The 17,447-nt window shown below is 40.6% G+C and overlaps 1 protein-coding gene across 4 annotated transcripts in view; it reads right to left on the bottom strand.

The window, feature by feature from the left end:
• Positions 1-723: 723 nt before the first annotated feature.
• CHST9 (carbohydrate sulfotransferase 9) overlaps positions 724-17,447 on the bottom strand; it is an 89,027-nt gene continuing 72,303 nt past the window's right edge. For all 4 annotated transcript variants that reach the window (XM_040084873.2, XM_040084866.1, XM_040084881.1 and 1 more), the window contains one exon: positions 724-2,264. In XM_040084873.2, coding sequence (XP_039940807.1) covers positions 1,167-2,264 — 1,098 coding nt within the window. In that variant the 3' untranslated portion in view covers positions 724-1,166. The remainder of the gene's footprint in view (positions 2,265-17,447) is intronic.

Raw genomic sequence — 17,447 nt, 5'->3', positions numbered from 1 at the left:
AACTACTTTGTGCCACGTCAATGCAGCAATGGAGTGAGGGAAGAAGAAGGAGAAGGAGAAGGAGACAACGCCCCAGATTCTCCATCTTGTCCCCATTCACTTCAATGCTAGGAACCTAAAACTATTATTTTCTCATTCTGTGATAAGCTAAACTACTATTTCTCACATTCTTGTGGCCTGTAAACCTTCTCTCAGTGTAGGAAGTTTTTCCCATGGATTGAAATCAAAGGCAGTGTCTCTCTGAGCTCTGGGCTGGGGTCCCAGACCCCCCTGCCCAGGTCCCTGACCCTCCAGGGCAACCAAAGGAATGCCCTGGACTCCAACATTAGAATATCCCAGAGCTGCCACGCTGAAACTTGGTCCTTTTCACCAAAAATTAAGATTACCATGAATATTGGGACCACAGTATGCATGTGTCACGTGTAATGATGCATCCACTGTGCATTAAAATCTTAATTTTGTTGAATGCAAGAGCTCTCTGAAAGGACGGTCATACTTGTCAACTTCAGTACATCAATCAAAATGAGGTAGTGGACTGGTCCTTCACAGGCTTACCCAAATTTACTCTGCGCATCAACTGAGTTGCTGTGTTATTTTTAGTTCGATGCATTTGTATTCAAGAGCATCCTTCAATAAAAAAAAGATGTCTAAAACTGGCTACAGTCTAATAGTAATCAAAAACCAAGCCTTGCAACTGAGAACACTGTAAACATTTTAGAAAATTAACCAATGATTCTTTATTAATAAGTGACAGAAAGTAAAAATACATTCAAAAGGTTTTTTTTTTCAAAACCCATTTCTAAGGCAAACACACCAAAAAAAGAATCATGTCACTGATTTTTTTTTTTTTTCTTAAACCATTAAAAGAACATTCGGTAAGCTAATGCAACAGCTGTCTGAGCTACTGCTTCTGTAGGATAATCCATAATGGTAAAAGCAGCTTTTTCAGGCATTTTAGTGCAATTTATGCTGCTTACAGGTCTTTTTTTCTTTGCATTCTCCATAATTTAATATCAATTGATATCACTCCAGCTTATAAAATCCCCACTAATTCAAGACAACTCTACTTAGCAGTAACTTTGTTTCCTTTCAGAGCTATTATCGAAGTAGTTGTTTTGAATTCCAAAATGATAAATATCTAATAGAAGCCTGAAGCTATTCTAGTGCTATACAAGTGGTGATGTATAATTGAACATTAAGTAATCCAAGTAATAGAAGTCATAGGTCAGCTGTCTCTCCTCCTTAGACAATTCCTTTAAATATTGCCTCACTACTTCTGTACTTGTTCTCTCATCAGAGGAATGTCTGTCTTTGAATTTAGGGAACTTCAGACCCGGTGGAGCGCCTACCAGCTGCAGAAAGTAATTGGCATCTTCTTCCAGGGTTTCAAACTTTCCTATAAAATCATAGTTGATGAGGCAGGGATAGCAGAGCTTACTGACTTGCTCCCAGTGAATGTCCATTCCTACTGGTCGGTGGGAATCTAACAAATATTGGATAAACTCCTTGAACTTAACTCCCGATCCTGTTTTCAATGCTTCTTCATCTGCATTATGTCTGTACTTTTTAATTATTGCCTTCCCAAATACCGGATGGTAATAGCTGTTTGGATGTTCAAACTTATCCCTGAAGGCAGATACCAGTCTTTCCATAGGATCACGTACAAATATAAACTTGGTGTACATGTTCAAACGTGTGTAGATCCCCTTTAGGTCGTAACTGTCCAGTTTCCTTAGATGCTTTCCATAGTGCACATCATCATGGGAGATGTTGTTTGCTGAAGCAGCGAGCCCACTGAGCACCATGAGGACCCTCTTCCAGTTGGAGCAGCCTGCTTTCGGCACTTCGCAGTACAGAACCTTGTGCCTGTCCTCCACGTAAATTCTTGACACCAGGTGCACCAGGTGGGTTTGCAGCTTCTTTCTGCTGTTGTATTTCCTACAGAAGTCCTGCAGGAAGGCCCTGCGCTTTTCCTGGGTGCTGTCTATGTCCTGCCACTCACCACCCTTGACAAACGTCTTGTTTAATGGGTGCAGAGCAGGAGGTAAATACACCCCTCGGAACCAGCTGAGAGGGGACTCGCTGGCCTTCTGCTGCTCAGGCAGTCGGCTCCCCGAGGAGGCAGCTACCACACTGAAAGGGTCAGCCCTGCCCCGCCAGTGCCTGCTGCTTGAGACAGCCATCTCGTGGTTACTGAGGTTCACAGGGGCGCTTCTCCTCCACTCTGCTTTCCTTGGCATCCCCAGAGGCTGGAGAGTGAAATCCTGCAAACATGGAAAGGATCAGAGCTTAGAGCACAGTGACTGTCCAGCCTAGCCCACTCATGTTGCAGCAGCAGCAAGGATGGTGGGGTGTGCTTGTAACCAAGCCACACCTGGTACTACAAAGTCCCTTTTGAACTGCTTGATCAACAATTTAGGAACAAGCTGGGCTAATTACTGAAAAACGTGCTTCTGGAGATTACCTGTTAGCACACACTAGGTCTTCCTACAAAAATAGAAAGCTCAAGTCACACCTCTTAAGAAATCAAAAATGGGTCACACAAGGGGGGCTGATGGTCCTGGTAGGGGTGGCCAGGCATTTTTCTCTACTGAACACATTTTCTCCTGTGACAACTGGCACTGGTTGAGTTGCATGGTCATTCTCTGGAGTGCACTGGCACAATCACAGTAACAGATGTTGGATCTACTCCCACCACTGAAACTTGGAGCAGCCCTTGTCCCCCAGTGGTGGTAGGGGACAAACCCAGGGCTCCTAGACAGTTGGCATCAGTTGGTTTGAGCAGGTGTAGTGACAGACAAAATCATCCCTCCAAAATGATCTCACTCCTAGCTGCATACAGAGAGATGATGGAAGTGGATGCACTAGACTGAAGGTACACACAGGTGTCTGTGACACAGATGACTGCACCTGAGCTGTTTTCACAGCTGATAAGGAGAAATAAATGCCTGTGGAGCCTATCCCCTATGACTTATTTAAAAATCAACATTAATGACACTTACTAAACATCAGCTAGTGACCCTGCAAAGAATGTGAAAAGATGAGACTTTCCTCCATATCTTTGTATGTCCCCATCCATTGTGCAATGCACAAACTGCAGGAGCAGCAAAGCTTGCATCTGTATTTTGACATCAAATTCTTCAGGGTCTTTTATGATGCAAATTGACTGAAGAGTTTCTTGCTATATGGGTATTTCTGCTTGCTCATTCCTGAGTGGATTCTCATGTGTCTGCTAAATCTTGTAGATATTTTTCTACTGTTAGTAGGCAAGCCTGCTGCCTTGGGACACCTCCACAACTGCTTATTTTCATTATACGTCTGGAGAGGGAGGATGCTGATTGACAGGTTTTTAAACATCTTGTTGCAAGTAACAGAAAAATGGTTAGATGGACAGACAAGCACAGACTACCTGACTGCTTGGATAAGTCTAACTTTTCTGGAAATCTACATAAAAAGGCATTTCTGGCATAAACTGATTACACATTTACTGGTAAGTGGATTAGTGGACTGGCAGGTCATAAATGTGGATTTAGGGGGGATGATAAAGTTCATAGGCCAATTCAAATAAAGCTGTTAAAATTCAGAGGAATAATGTAAGAAATGTTAATGAATTGAACACAATTTAAATTCCAGTTTGAACAAAAGCCTACGAAAAAACAAGCAGTTCCAAGAAAAGTTAGCATATGTTGCAGTGTAATAATTTCCCATAACTAATACAAACCCAGGGGATCAGGCTTTTCTGTACTGCTGCAAGCCACTGACAAGCAAGTCTTTAGCCCACTGGACTGATTTTTGTGTTGGTGAAAACAAATAAAAGAAGAGTCATGCAGGACTTGTATGTCTGTGAGAGAGAATGCATGTTGGTGTTTTTAGAGATGAAAAAGGGTACTTGAATTCATTGGATTTGATGTGGTCAGCTTTTCTAATATATTTAAAAAAATATATTCTATCTAATATTTTAGTCTTTAAAACAAATGAAACACGTGTCTAGAGATTTATCCATTCTGCCCTAGGATAAAATAATTCAGGAGCTAGGTCAGTGTGTCACAACGGGAAGCAGTGGTAGTAGTAGACCAGGGTATGACTATGAGCCTAATGGGAGTTTCAGTATCACAGTGAATGGCAAAGTGCCATTCTTGCAACTGCTACTGCAGGACCACAGACTTACAAATAATTTAAATGTTTTTACCTAAAAGGGAAACCTGGAACTTAAAAATATGAGATGAAACATATTGGATACTCAGAAACCAACTACACAATATAAGGCTCAACAGAAGTAGGAATAAAATTGTAACAGTACTAAAGTAACTAAAGATTGTAAGTTCATCAGTGCAACTCTGGTGATTTTGAAAATTTAGTAGACAGTCTCCAGTGATACATGGCTGTACTGGTGCTTCCCAATGCAGAGAAAACTCAGGAGAGGGCAGTACCTCATGACTTCTCATGGTATGACATCTGGATTTAGCAGTTCATTTCTGTGCAAAGAAACTTAAATCATCTGAATTTCAAAATAAAGCCACTAAAATGAGCCCTAAGCTTCAGAAGAAAGTTCAGCCTTCTCAAGCCATCCTGTTATCCTGAACTACTGGAAGATGCCGTAGTTCCTCTAGAACAGGAGGGAAAAGGACAGACTGAAAGGTGTGTGTGGTCTTGATTTTGTTCCATTTCAGAATCTGCCTGGACAAACCCTGAGGGTAACCCAAGATGGTATGAGCAGAAGATTGTATTTTAGTTGTAGAAACTGTGAATGAAGCTGTAAGAATCCCTACTAAAAGATGTTTTATGGGATTAAAAATTTCAGAGAAGAATGCACAGAACTATCCAGAAAAATCTCAGTACCACTATAAAGGAACAACCTATGCATAGTTGGAGTCAGTTGGAAGGAGCTCCTTCCTAGTGAGATGAGGCAAAAGGAGAAAGAATCTCTTAGCAGAAAAGGTCCAAACAGAAAGCAAAATAAAAAAATAAGGAAACCAAAAGGAAACAAAACCAAAACCCCCACAAGCCTCCCTCTCCCTCTCTAAGCCAAATAAAAAAACCCAAACAAACCCCCAAAACTCTAGGGCCGAAACAATGATAGAGGAAGATCTGAGGACCAAGAAGTTATCTGAATATGCAAAATATTAACAGTTGCTTTCCTCTTCTCCTTCTCCCCAAAACACTTACTCCACTTATGTTGGCTAATGTATGTTTTCATGATCTCCATAAAAACATACATGTAGCGTCCTTGAAGTAAATGCTGGCTGTAACTTGCTTTAAGAACAGGAATGGATAGTGATATTTTCCAAAGGCATAAATGGCTGGTACATTGTCACAGAATCTTTCTAACACAAAACAGTTAAAAAAAAAAAAAAAAAAAAAGGAAGAGATCAAACCTTTCCATACACTTGCCTGAGTAACTAAGTTAGTACTTAATAAAGGTGAGATGAGTGAAAAGATGAATCAAGCTTTATTTTTGATGAGAAATATTTAACTAGACACTTTTCTTAGGAAGCTAAGAGAAATTGTTTAATAGATAGTGCCATGTTCCTTAAGCAAAGCTGCCTGACAGTCTGACACTTATCTGCATGAAAGAGCTGAAAGCCAAACACTCTGAAAGGACTTAAATATTTTATGACACCAGTCTTACATAAAGAGAAGTGTCTTCTTTGGCATGCTCTTGGTGTCAATGATTTTTTGTTGTGCATTTTATGATGCTTTAAAGATCTGAACATCTCCATGTGATATCTTCTTTCCTCTCTTTTTTTTTTTTTTTCCCCCCACAGCAATAACAGGTAAACAAAAACTTGCAAAACCAATAAACACTTTAAAAAAGCATCCATGCCTGTATCTACATTCTTAACTGTTCATTCCACAAGCTGCTGAGCCCTGTTGTTCTGGAAACACCTGAACATGCACCAACAACAGGCAGCATGCAGGCAGTATCAGACACGGACTCTGGATCCAGATCTTCCCATGCAGACAGCATGGGAAAGATTCTTTGAGCCGTGTGTCTAAGGACAGGAAGTCCATTTATGGCTTTCCAAAGAGCTGATAAGTTTGGGAACCAGCTGCCTGACATGGGAAATGAACTCCATGGTTACCTTGGAAAGATGCAAGGCTGTCCTTGAGACATGCTGACAACCTGTGCAGCAGGTTGCATACATTTAGTCTGAGAATTAAAACCCAGTGAAGTGTTGCACCTTTGCCAGTAACTGTGCAGAGATCCCTGTCCTCTGTTTGCAGGAACACATTTGAAAGGAAGTTAAGAAGTGGCCATGAGCCCAATTTAGAAGAGTAGACGAGTATTAAAATTGCCTCTCTCTCACTTCATCTAGGCTGAAGACAGATTTAAAAATTAGTTTAAATTCAAGGAAAAAAGTGGAATTTAATAGTGTATTTGTGTGATGTTTGGCTACTGGAAGGCAACTCAGTGAAGCTGTTGAAACAAAAGGCATTTTAGAGTCATTAATGGGTTCATGGATGATTTTTTAATTTTTTTTTTAATTTTTTTTTTTTCCCCCCCCATTTTTATTGCTGGAGATTCCCTGCTCCTCCCCATTCACAAAAGGATTTCTCCACACTGTAAAAATAAGTAGCCAATACCTTCTTTTATACACATTGAAGCTGTCTTTTCCTTTAATACCTTCACAAGCCACTGGTGTAGAAGAAATTGACTACTGCCAAGAATGGTTAAGACTCATCCAATTATGCTTTGTGGTGATTTTACAATGCACGGGTGGGATCTCATCTAGGCAGTTTGCAATTAGAGCAACTCACCATGCAGGAAGATAATGATGTATTGGAAAGGCTGATTTTCCAGGGCTGATTTACAAAGATTTAATGGTCTGCAGTTCAGACAGTGCTGTGTTTCCTAAATGCCTTAGTGCTGGATATTCAGTTTTACTAATAGGAATAATAAAACTAAAGAAGCCCAGCAGAAAACAAAGCATGAAAGTAAAGGAAAATAATCTGTTTTCTTATGTGTTTCTCTGCTGCCAACTTACCTGTTTACCAAGGATCTCTCTGTAGAAAACTGACAAAGAGTCATTTGAGATGAGGTTCATTTTCCAGTTCACACTCTGATTTTATAATGATCAAGGAAGATGCAGAGATGAGTCTCTTAATTTAGGTTTTTAGCTGAAGGCAGCATGAACACTGGAGGACTATAAAACAAACATCCTCTTACTTGGATGGTAGGTATCTGTGAGTCTTTGCAAACTTTGGAACCAATGGTTTCAGCCTAAAACCTGAAGTTTTTCACACAGTGGTTGGATGGGGCCACGAGCAAACTGATTTAGTTCAACACGTCCTTCCTTCAAAGGTCCTCCAGAGTGACCTTTGAAAGGTCCCTTCCAACTCAAGGGACCTGTTCTGTGATTCTGTGATAATTGTTGGGCACACTTAGAAGAATCTCCTAATCAGAGAATCATGATTGTGGCAGACAGCTCAGATTTGGTATGCAGTTTAAAAATGAGGAAAAGTTTGCATGATTCCCATTTTCATCAAGCCAGTGAAGCCTGGATCTGTTAGTACCTCACTTCACTTCATGAAGAGCTGTACTTGTATGTGCAAGTTTTCTTAAGCCTGCCAAAAGGAGAGGCTATCCTAACTTCTTTTGTGCTAGAAGACAATTTGGAAAATGTAATTCAGAATGGCCAGACTCCTCAACTACTACCATGCTACCTGAGCTAACATGTAAATAGGCTCAGAACTATCTCATATCATAGCAGTAGTTTAGTATAATGTTAGGGAGCTAAAAAACCTCCCACAGGATCTCACAATGGAGAGACTATTCAGGCTGGCAGAAAATATTTGCTGATGAGGTGCTTCACCTTCTGTGCAGTGGAGATAAACCTCTTGATTCATCACTTGTGCTTGTATCAGCCACTCCAAAGATAATAGGCACCACTAACCCCTCACCTCCCAGTGGAACCGTGAAGTTTTTACTTATCTAATTTATTCAGGCCATGTCACTGATGCTACAGTCCTCAAAAGCCAGAGGCAAGACCTTACTGTCACAGACACCACATTTTCCTATGAGATATGTATCCCTAAAGCACATGTACTTGTACCAGGCATCTCTAAGGTTACTAAACAGGTTGAGGGAAAAAAATAAATTAAAAAAAGTATACAAGGTACTCAGAATTTCATTCAGAGACTAAGAGGCAAACCTCATAGTTTGTAGCTGAATTACAATTAGATTCAAAGGAGATCCTTGTAAACTCTGACCCAGACACAAAATAGAATAACTGATCATAGCAAGAAAAAAACTACTGCAGGTAAATTTTAATTAACAGATACAAGTAATTTTAAATACCGCTTTTCAAAACCAGCTTTGTGAATCAGTGACTATTGCCCCAAGAATCTGTTAGCAGAAAGTCAAGCATCTCATTGCACAGTGTCTTGGAGTTATGGCGAGAGTACAGACTGAGACAGTGAAGAAGGAAAGGGCAGAGGGAAAGAGAGTTTTTTTTCTTTTTATATGGTGTGGCCAAGTGTCAGTGGTTGGTGTGGAAAAATTTGAATGGAGACCCCCAATCCAGAGATGGTTTTGGAGAACAACTCAGGCCCACAGGAAGTGGGGAAAGTGGAGAGGCCTAATGGGGTAAGATAAACAGTAACATTACCACAAGTGTAACAGCGTACTGACCCCACTTAATAAGGAGACAGAAGAAGAAATCCATTTGTCTTAGGCTGAGACCTCATAGATACCTGACTCCTGGCTTTGAAGCAGGCTCCCCTCCTCTCCCTGCCCTGTCTTCACCTAGAGAAAGCCCAAAGTCATGGTAATGAGGCAAGACAGTCTGCAGGAGCCACTTCCACAAGCTGATTCACACGGTCAGCAACTTGGATGAAGGAAATTAAGCTCTAATTTACTTGCCAGTTCTTGATCAAATCTGGAATTATTAAATCCCTCCTGTTTCCACCTTCACAGTCATAGCATTTGGATTATCTAAAGCATGCTTTGAATGGGAGGAATAAGAAAGATAGAAAGATCAAGGCATAATTAATAGAAAAAGTATCAATAAATTATTATCAGAAACTAAGTTTTGCATGACAGATTAAAGTTTCACCAATACAACTGCAACCAAGTATAGCAAATAAACAAACAAACAAACAAAAAAACCACTCCGCTCCCATATTGCTAATAAAAAAATTAGGTCAATTGATAGCAATAATAAATTTGTTTCAGGATAGTGCAATGCTGATGCTGCTGATAACAGTTTTATGGTGCTGGTTCTTGGCACTATAACTTACAGACTGGAAAATAAGCACAGAGGCACTGCAGCCCAGACAAGCTAGTGTTTGGGCAGAGTCTGCAGCCAATCTGCATGGAGTGCATGTCTCTAGATGTGCAGCTAAGATGCACTGTTAATAAAAGGCCATTTTCAGGTCATGGACCTCTCAACACTTGGCAACACTTGTTTTGGGTACAAGTAAACTGGTGTGTTCAAATTGTTTAAATCTGAGCTCAGCTCTCCTCTGTATTAGTTAAACCTAAGTCAAACACTGTGGTCAGTGGCCAGAAATCTTCACCAACACTCATTCACATTTCTATACAGAAAAATCTCACTGCAAAGCAATTTAAACAACCTGAAATTCAAAATGGACTAAACTAAGCATGTGATATTCATTTTATGGAGCATAGGGCTTCATAAAGAGTAGGTTTAAGAGGGAGCTTAAATCTGAAGATGACGCTTTCAGGCAATCTCTGTATATTACATATTGATCTCTTATTTTTAACTCATTAAGTAATGCTAATGTGCCTAATTTTTCATGACTTAAAGCACAGAAGTAAACCAAATGACCTCAACCGTTACTGCTGTTGACAAATCCAATTCTCAAAATCGCTATTTTCAAGCATGTTTGAAACACATATTCGAAAACAAATAATGTCTCTTGCAGGTTCACAACTCAAGACAGGCAGGAATTTTTGAGCATGCTTCATATTTCAGACAACATCTGTTTTCCTCTCAAAAGAAAAGGGACACCAACACTTTTTTTTCCAAAGAGAGACCATGTCTCAGCTCTTCCAATCAACACGTAGCCTGCCCAGGGGAGATCCTGTCCCCATTTCCCTGTCTGCATGAATAGACATATTTTGCAGGAAGCTGACCAAGCTGATGGGTATTAATCCTGGTGGTTAACCCTGCACACCTGGACTGAAACCTTGGCTCCCATTTTCTAGCAAGTGCTTTGAGAACAGAGGCCTGAAATCTAGTGCTGCGCTTCTGCACACAAAACAGAATTCCTCACATTAGTGGCTGTGGCAAGATTCACAGGGATTTCTTTCTGATAAACAGAATCCATCGCTATCTTGTTTGCAGGTAAACACACTTGTCTTCCAGCATAAAAAAGACATCTTGCTCTTTTGGAAATAAGAAAAGTTTCAAGTGAAACTAAGTTCATATGAAGAATATTAATGTGTATTCAGGCATGAAGAATTCAATTTCTCCCAGATTGCTTTGGAAGAGACACTAAGATCTCTAGAGGTCTCAAAGCATTTTCCCTTCAATCACAATTAGCATTTAATTCAAATTAGATTGACTTTATTGGTAAATAAAAAACAAGTAGAGATGTAAATGCACTCTAGGTTGGCATATGTCTTAAATAAATGTTTGCCTACATTTGTACACTTTTAAACAAATTTGTGTGTTCATTTCGAGACAGAAATAATAATACTTGAGAATTGATTGCATTCATAAATTACACTGGGAGAAATTACACAGTAAACTCCATCCTCACACTGACTGACCTTGTCTCACTGAATGGGGCTAAGTCATGTCTGTCACAGGTAAAAGAATATACACTAGCTTATTCTGTAGCAGACTTTTGTGAGGCTACCCACTCAATATACACTGATATGCAAGCAGTGCCACAGCTGATGAGTGTGCCACCCAAACACTAACTAGTTCAAGCACCATCCCTCCTTGAAGCACAGGAATCATAAGAGCAGCACTGTGTTTAAGGGTAGCTGCACCCACCAGAGCCACAGTTTTGGGTTTTATGCAAGTCCTTTGACATTCACACTTCATTTTGCCATGTCTGTAAACCAAGGAAAGATAATAATTGCCTAGCCCATGTGAATATTGTGATTCCTAGTTTCTGATTAACACTGGTAGAAAAACCTTCCCATTTTACAGAGCAAGAAAAGACACAGAAATCTGATAACAGGGATTGCAACACAACATCCAAGTCCATGCTACCCTTCATTGCTCAAACCTCACATCATGTCTTTCAATACTTCTGCTGAGTATTCAATTTGTTGCATATTCTAATACTTGGGGATTTTTCTTTCCACTAAAAGAATAATTCTTCATAAAATTTAAGATATTTTTATCTTCAGACACTGCACGTATGTTCCTGTCTATACATTCTGAGAAAGAGTTTCCTCCCCAAGGGACTGAAAAGGTTCTCACGTAAAAGTATCTGCTGTACTTATTTAAATAATAATTCCCCCTGCATTTTTTTTTCTGAGGATCACCATCTTGGTGCATATATGTTACCTGAGCACAAAGGGGGCAAAGAATGTTACCAGAAACAGCCCTTATCAGCTTGGAAGGAATAAAATGTTATGTGTAGAGAAAAACTGAACATTTTTTCCCAACTGATTTTTATCTGATAATATATCAGATAAAAAATTAAAAATTAATTTTTAAAAAATGCAACTTCTGCTTACTTATAAACAAAATGTTCAGGGGGAGCAGGAAGGTTCTCACATTCAACCAGACAGGGCTCAGAGCTGTCTGCCTCAAACAAGTGAACAAGTGAGAACCTACAGGACGTGACCAGGAGTCCCACCTAGGGGGTCAGGGAAAAGAGGAGTGGCTGGAAAGTTGTCCAGTGGAAAAGGATCTGGGAGTGCTGGTTAACAGCAGCTGGATCTGAGCCAGTGTGTGCTCCCAAGTGGCCAAGGAAGTCAATGGAATCTTGGTTTGTATAAAAAAAAAAAAAAATCTGGCCAACAGGACTAGGAGAGGGTTTGTCCCTCTGTACTCAGCGCTACTGAGGCCATGCTTCAAGTCTGGAGCAAGGAAGATTTCCCTTGGTGAAGGAACAGCTTACGGAATATTTAAACCAACTAGACAGAAACAAGTCCTTATGGAACAGAAATAAGGAGCTTGTGGAATGCACCCATGAGTGTTGAATGAGCTGGAGGATGTCACTGTGAGCCTATTCTTGATTATCTTTGAAAGATCATGGTGATTGGGGAAGGTTTCCTGAGAACTGGAAGAAAGCAAACATCTTTCCTACCTTTAAGGTTGTATAGCAAGGAAATTACAGGCTGATCAGCTTTGCCTCATTACCTGGGAGCATGACAGAGCAGGGGACTATTCCCCTCCAGGTGCATTTCACCTTGATAAAGTTCATGAGGTTACTGTTGGTCCATTTCTCCACCTGAAGTCCCTCTGAATGGCACACAGCCCTCTGTTGTATCAGCAATTCCTCAGCCCAGTTTTACATCCTGTGACAACTTCCAGAGGATACACTCCATCCTGTCATCCTAGTACGTAATGAAGAAGTTAAATGGTATTTATCCACCTGTGACCCCTGGGGTACTCCACTGGTGACTGTCCTCCAGCTAAATCTCATGTTGCATGGATTTATGCAGGGGAAGTTGAGCCTGACCAGTCTAATAGCCCTGTACAAGGAGATGACTGGATCAGTGGTGAGGGGAGTGTACTCGATCTTGTTTATCTCAAGTTTACCAAGGCTTTTGTCATTCCCATAACACCTTCATGAAGCACAGGTTAGGTAAGTGCTGAGTGGGTTGGACTGATAACTTAAGCTCAAACAGCTGTGCACAAAATGTAGCTGGAGGCCATTCACTACTGCCCCAAGGTCGATGGTAGGTCCAAAAGTGTCCCACATGTTTGTTACTGACCTAGATGATGAGAGAGAACGTACCCTCAGCAAGTCTGCAGGCAATACAAAATTGGGAGGAGTGGCTGATACACCAGGGGGTTGTGCTGCAATTCATAAGGACCTCAACAGGCTCAAGAAATGGCTAAACAGGAACTTAATGAGATTTGAAAAAATGGAATGCGAAGTCCCACAGCTGGGGAAGAACAGCCTCAGGAACCAGTACAGGCTGGGGGCTGCAGAGTAGAAAAGCAGCTTTGTAGGAATGGATGTGAGAGTACTAGAGAATAAGCTGACTGTGAGCCAGCAATGTGCTCTCAAAGCAAAAAAGTCCAACAGCCTCCTGGGCTGCATTAGGCAGAATAATTCCAGCAGATCAGGGGTGGTGATCCTTCACATTTGCTCAGCCCTGGTGAGACACAGACACACGGGGTGTGCTGTGTCCAGTTCTGGACTTCCCAGGGCAGGAGACATGGGCATACTGGAATGCATCCAGTGTATAAATGGACAGGGAGGTAGACATGCTGAAGTGAGTTCAGAGAAGGGGCAACAAGGTATTTAAAGGTTAGGAGCATGTGACATACAAGCAGTGGCCAAGAAAGCCGGTGCTGTTTAGCTTGGAGAAGAGGAGACTTGGAAGAGGACTTATCAATGTATATCACCTGGGAGGGAAGAAGTGAGGGGAGTAAGAACGATGGTGCCAGACTCCTCTCAGAGGTGCCCAGTGACAGGGCAGGAGGAGGTGGGCACTAAGTGAAACACAAGGAATTCCATATAAATATAATAAAATACATTTCTACTGCATGAATATCAAGCATGGGCATCCAGGAATATCCAGGAATAGAGGAATTCTTGAAGGTACTCAAAATCCAGCCAGATGTGATCCAAAGCAACCTGCTCTATGGTAAGGGGGTTAGACAAGATGATCTCCAGAGATGCCTTCCAACCTCAACCATTAGGTGATTCTATAAAGCACATGAGGGTGAAAAAATAGTTCAGCTTCTTTAGTGGGCTAAATCCATTAGCTCTCTCATAAATTTTCAAAGTCTTAATTTTGGGGGAATAAAGTACGTAACACTGAGGAATATGACCACAAACTGGGAAAACAGAAACAAGGGCCGTACTTATCAGATAACCTCAAAGTGGCAGGACTTGGAAGCTGGCATAAGTGGACTGAAGTTTTTTTTAGCTAGGTCATTTGAGATGATGAAGGGGATAGAGGAGAGAACCGGAGTAAACTACAGCAGTGCACAAGGGCAACCAAGTTTGGTCTGAATTGTGAAGTTTTCACTCATATTAATACAGATTTATTATACTATGCACCCAAAGCAACCTTCAGGTCATAAGCTATTCCTCATTATGGTCTGTGCAACAAACTTACATTGTCATTTAACAGAAGTTTGAGCTGTCTCTGGCTTCTTTTCTTTGGCACAAGGTGTACACATACTGACAGTATGTCAGAGCTGTAGTTATCCATGGTCCAAACCCCAGCTCTAGCAAGTACATTACCTCATCATTATCCTTTCTGTGTTCCTGATTTACAACCCCATGGGCAGAAAGGGAAATGCTCCCTGACAGAGCATTTAAAAGAGTTAAAAGAGTTAAGGGATGGATGTACCACTTCAAAAGCCTCTGCCTTGACAAAAAGCTCCTCAGCGGCAAAACGGGAGGACAGTGGAACACTCTCACTTGTCTCCTAACTTGACCTGCAACTCCACTGCAGAAGGGACAGGCTCAAATCTGAGCTCAAACAGAGCCGGGATTTTAACCCAAAAGTCTGACTCTGCAAGCAACTTCAATTTCCAAATGCAATTACACATATTCCTGTCAGTCCTTCAGAGATTCAGTCAAAACTGGACAAAACTGTATGTAGGAGTGTACATTAAGACCACAACACATGTAAATATGAGTGGTAGGGATGAAACATAAAGGATTCTCCCAGACACATTTTGATTAGTGGTCTGTAATGTGCTGTTTTGCCAAGACAGTTACACAGAAGCACAAAGTTTTTCTTGTTTCCTTGCATTTTCCTTGGCAGTTATTAACATGATACAGTAAACAGGCTGTACATTGGTGCCAGGATTTACCCTTGAAGTTGCAAAGGTAGTTAAAAACAGGCATTGAAAAACAGTGTGTGATTGACTGCTGGTGGTGGATGATGACTGCTGTTAAATGAGTGTACCTATTTATATAATTAAATGACAAAAATGGTACTTGAGGGAAACCAGCAGATGCCTTGTGATGAAAGGGAACCAAAGCTATTGAAGATGATAACTGTAGTGAAAGGTCTAAGAACCACACAGAAACCGCAGTGGTGTTCAAGATTAGAGAGGTCCCAGATGCACACAGACACACAGACAGTCAGGGGTTTACCCAGCAGGAGTTCACTGGTTCAGCTACTTTATCATTTCTCCATCCCCTGTCTGTTTCACTCTCTCCTCAACAAGATATTTCCTGCTATTTGCCCCTTTGCACTCCTGCTTCTGTCAAGTTGTAACATCATCCATCTTCTGCAGAGAGCTTCTCCCTCACTTAAATTTCTGGCAGCCAGTTTAACTCACTGTTGCTGAACTGAACATAAAAGGGACTAAAGACTCTTATCCTGCATATAAAATTTTAAGTTCAGTATTGAAAATAAAAAGGATCCTTCCATGACAGATATTCCATCAGGATCACCACCAGATTAAATATTTTTGTTGAAGCAATAAAAGTACAAATCAAATACAAAGTGCTTCTGTCATTGTGCCCTAAATTACAGACTTGAAAATGAAATTGATTTCTGTTCTGAAATACTCTTCCGGTTCTTGGAAATACAAAGGAAATTCATATGGAATGGAACATCATCAGCTTAAGTAGTACCCATTTAAATAAGAATGTCTAAACATCAACTTTTTACAGCTTTATTTAGATATATTCAGCATATCAAGACAACACAATATTCTTAGAAAATTAGATACTCTTAGGTTAACTGCAGACAGACAGAACAGGTGAACCATTCAATGAAGGCAAGACAGTGGCATGCAGGAAAAGACTGAGACTGGACACACAATGGACAGCACATGATTCACCCTTTGAAAGTGTGGCTTTTTTTTTTTTTTTTTTAATCAAAATACATATTTCCTCAGAAAAGGGCAATGGCATGCACAGAGCAGATTTTGTCACACAGAAAATGTGCGGAATTAGGTCTCCAATCAACCATTCACACGCTGCCAATGCTGCCTCAAGTTGTGGTTTAAAAATACAAGTGCCCCCCCTTCTGGCCAACAGAGACTCCCAAAAGTAGCTTGGCAAGACATTTCAGGCTAATTTTAAAATGCGGGTTTGGCTGTAACAGTTAATTAGACTTGTTCTAGGATATAAACTATCAGCCAAAGCACAGAACTCCCTTTAAGTTCCAAAATATTTCTACAGCTATTTCAAAAAGCGAAAGATTTCCTTTGCTTATGCAATGCCATGTTCTGGACTAAGTATCTATCCATCAGGTTCTCAATAATGAGAATGATGTAAAAGCCCTGAATAGTACAAGGACCAGGCTTCCCATAAGTGTCCAGACTTGCAAGGGTTTACTTGGTGAAGAGTGGTGCCAGCTCAGGCCACTGAAGGTGACACACTGACATCTGTGCCATGTTCAGCCATGGCAGGGGACTTGCTGTTAGACCCAAACCAGGCTGCTTTAGGTGGTCAGTGCCCCGTCAGGTTAGTCCTTCATCGTGGTGGTCAGTCCCCAGATAACTGTGATGTAATTACACCAATGCCTCAATATATAGCTTAGAAGGAACATGGCTTAAGAGAGGTTAATTGCTGGACTGCAAATATTTTAATGACTGCTTTCTAAGTGGTATTTCAAAATAAATCTCACAAACAATCCAGATGCCCATTTATATGCCATCTGGATAACAGTATTCAACAAGAGGACAAGAGGACAAGAGGACAAGAAGCCAAAGAATGACAAGCAAGCACACTGCTTCTGTGGATTTGGGTCCTTTCAATCCACAAGGGCATGTAATTGAGGAAAGCAAACTCTGGGTTTCCTCCTCTCTTTCTGGTCAGAATTTTTTTCACTTTAGTTCCTATATGCTGATCCTGATGCTGAAATGACAAATTATAATATATAAAGGTTTTTTCCATAGTAATTACTCTTGATACAGTAATAAAGACAAGATGGAAAACACCTCTGCAATCAACGTCACAGTTTAATGCAGCCTCAATGAAAATTCATCACAGAAATAATCTAAGAAACACTGAAGTACACTGCTTACATGTGCTGTTCAGGTATTTGTACCAATATATTTCTGCCTTTTAAAAAGGAATACTAGCAAACAGAAGGAAAAACAAAAGCATAATATTGTGCTAGAAAATTTGATATCAATGAACAAATTACCTCTGGGCTTTGTCCTCAGCACCAACACATTGGGAAGTAGATGAACTAAATTGCTTAAATGGCAAATCTTAGATCAAAATGATGGCTACTCTTGTGAATTCAACACATTTGCAGAGCCAGCCAGTTGTCTGGCACGTGCTTCTTAGCACACCTGTATTGCTAATTTTATTGAATCTTGTGAAGTACTCCTTTCTTTTTGCCACAACTCTTCTGCCTGAAA

This window comes from Hirundo rustica, chromosome 1 (genome assembly GCF_015227805.2).
Source record: "Hirundo rustica isolate bHirRus1 chromosome 1, bHirRus1.pri.v3, whole genome shotgun sequence".
Classification (NCBI taxonomy): Eukaryota; Metazoa; Chordata; class Aves; order Passeriformes; family Hirundinidae; genus Hirundo; species Hirundo rustica.
Note: the sequence above shows the minus strand (reverse complement) of the source record. Positions and strands in the feature narration are given on the sequence as shown.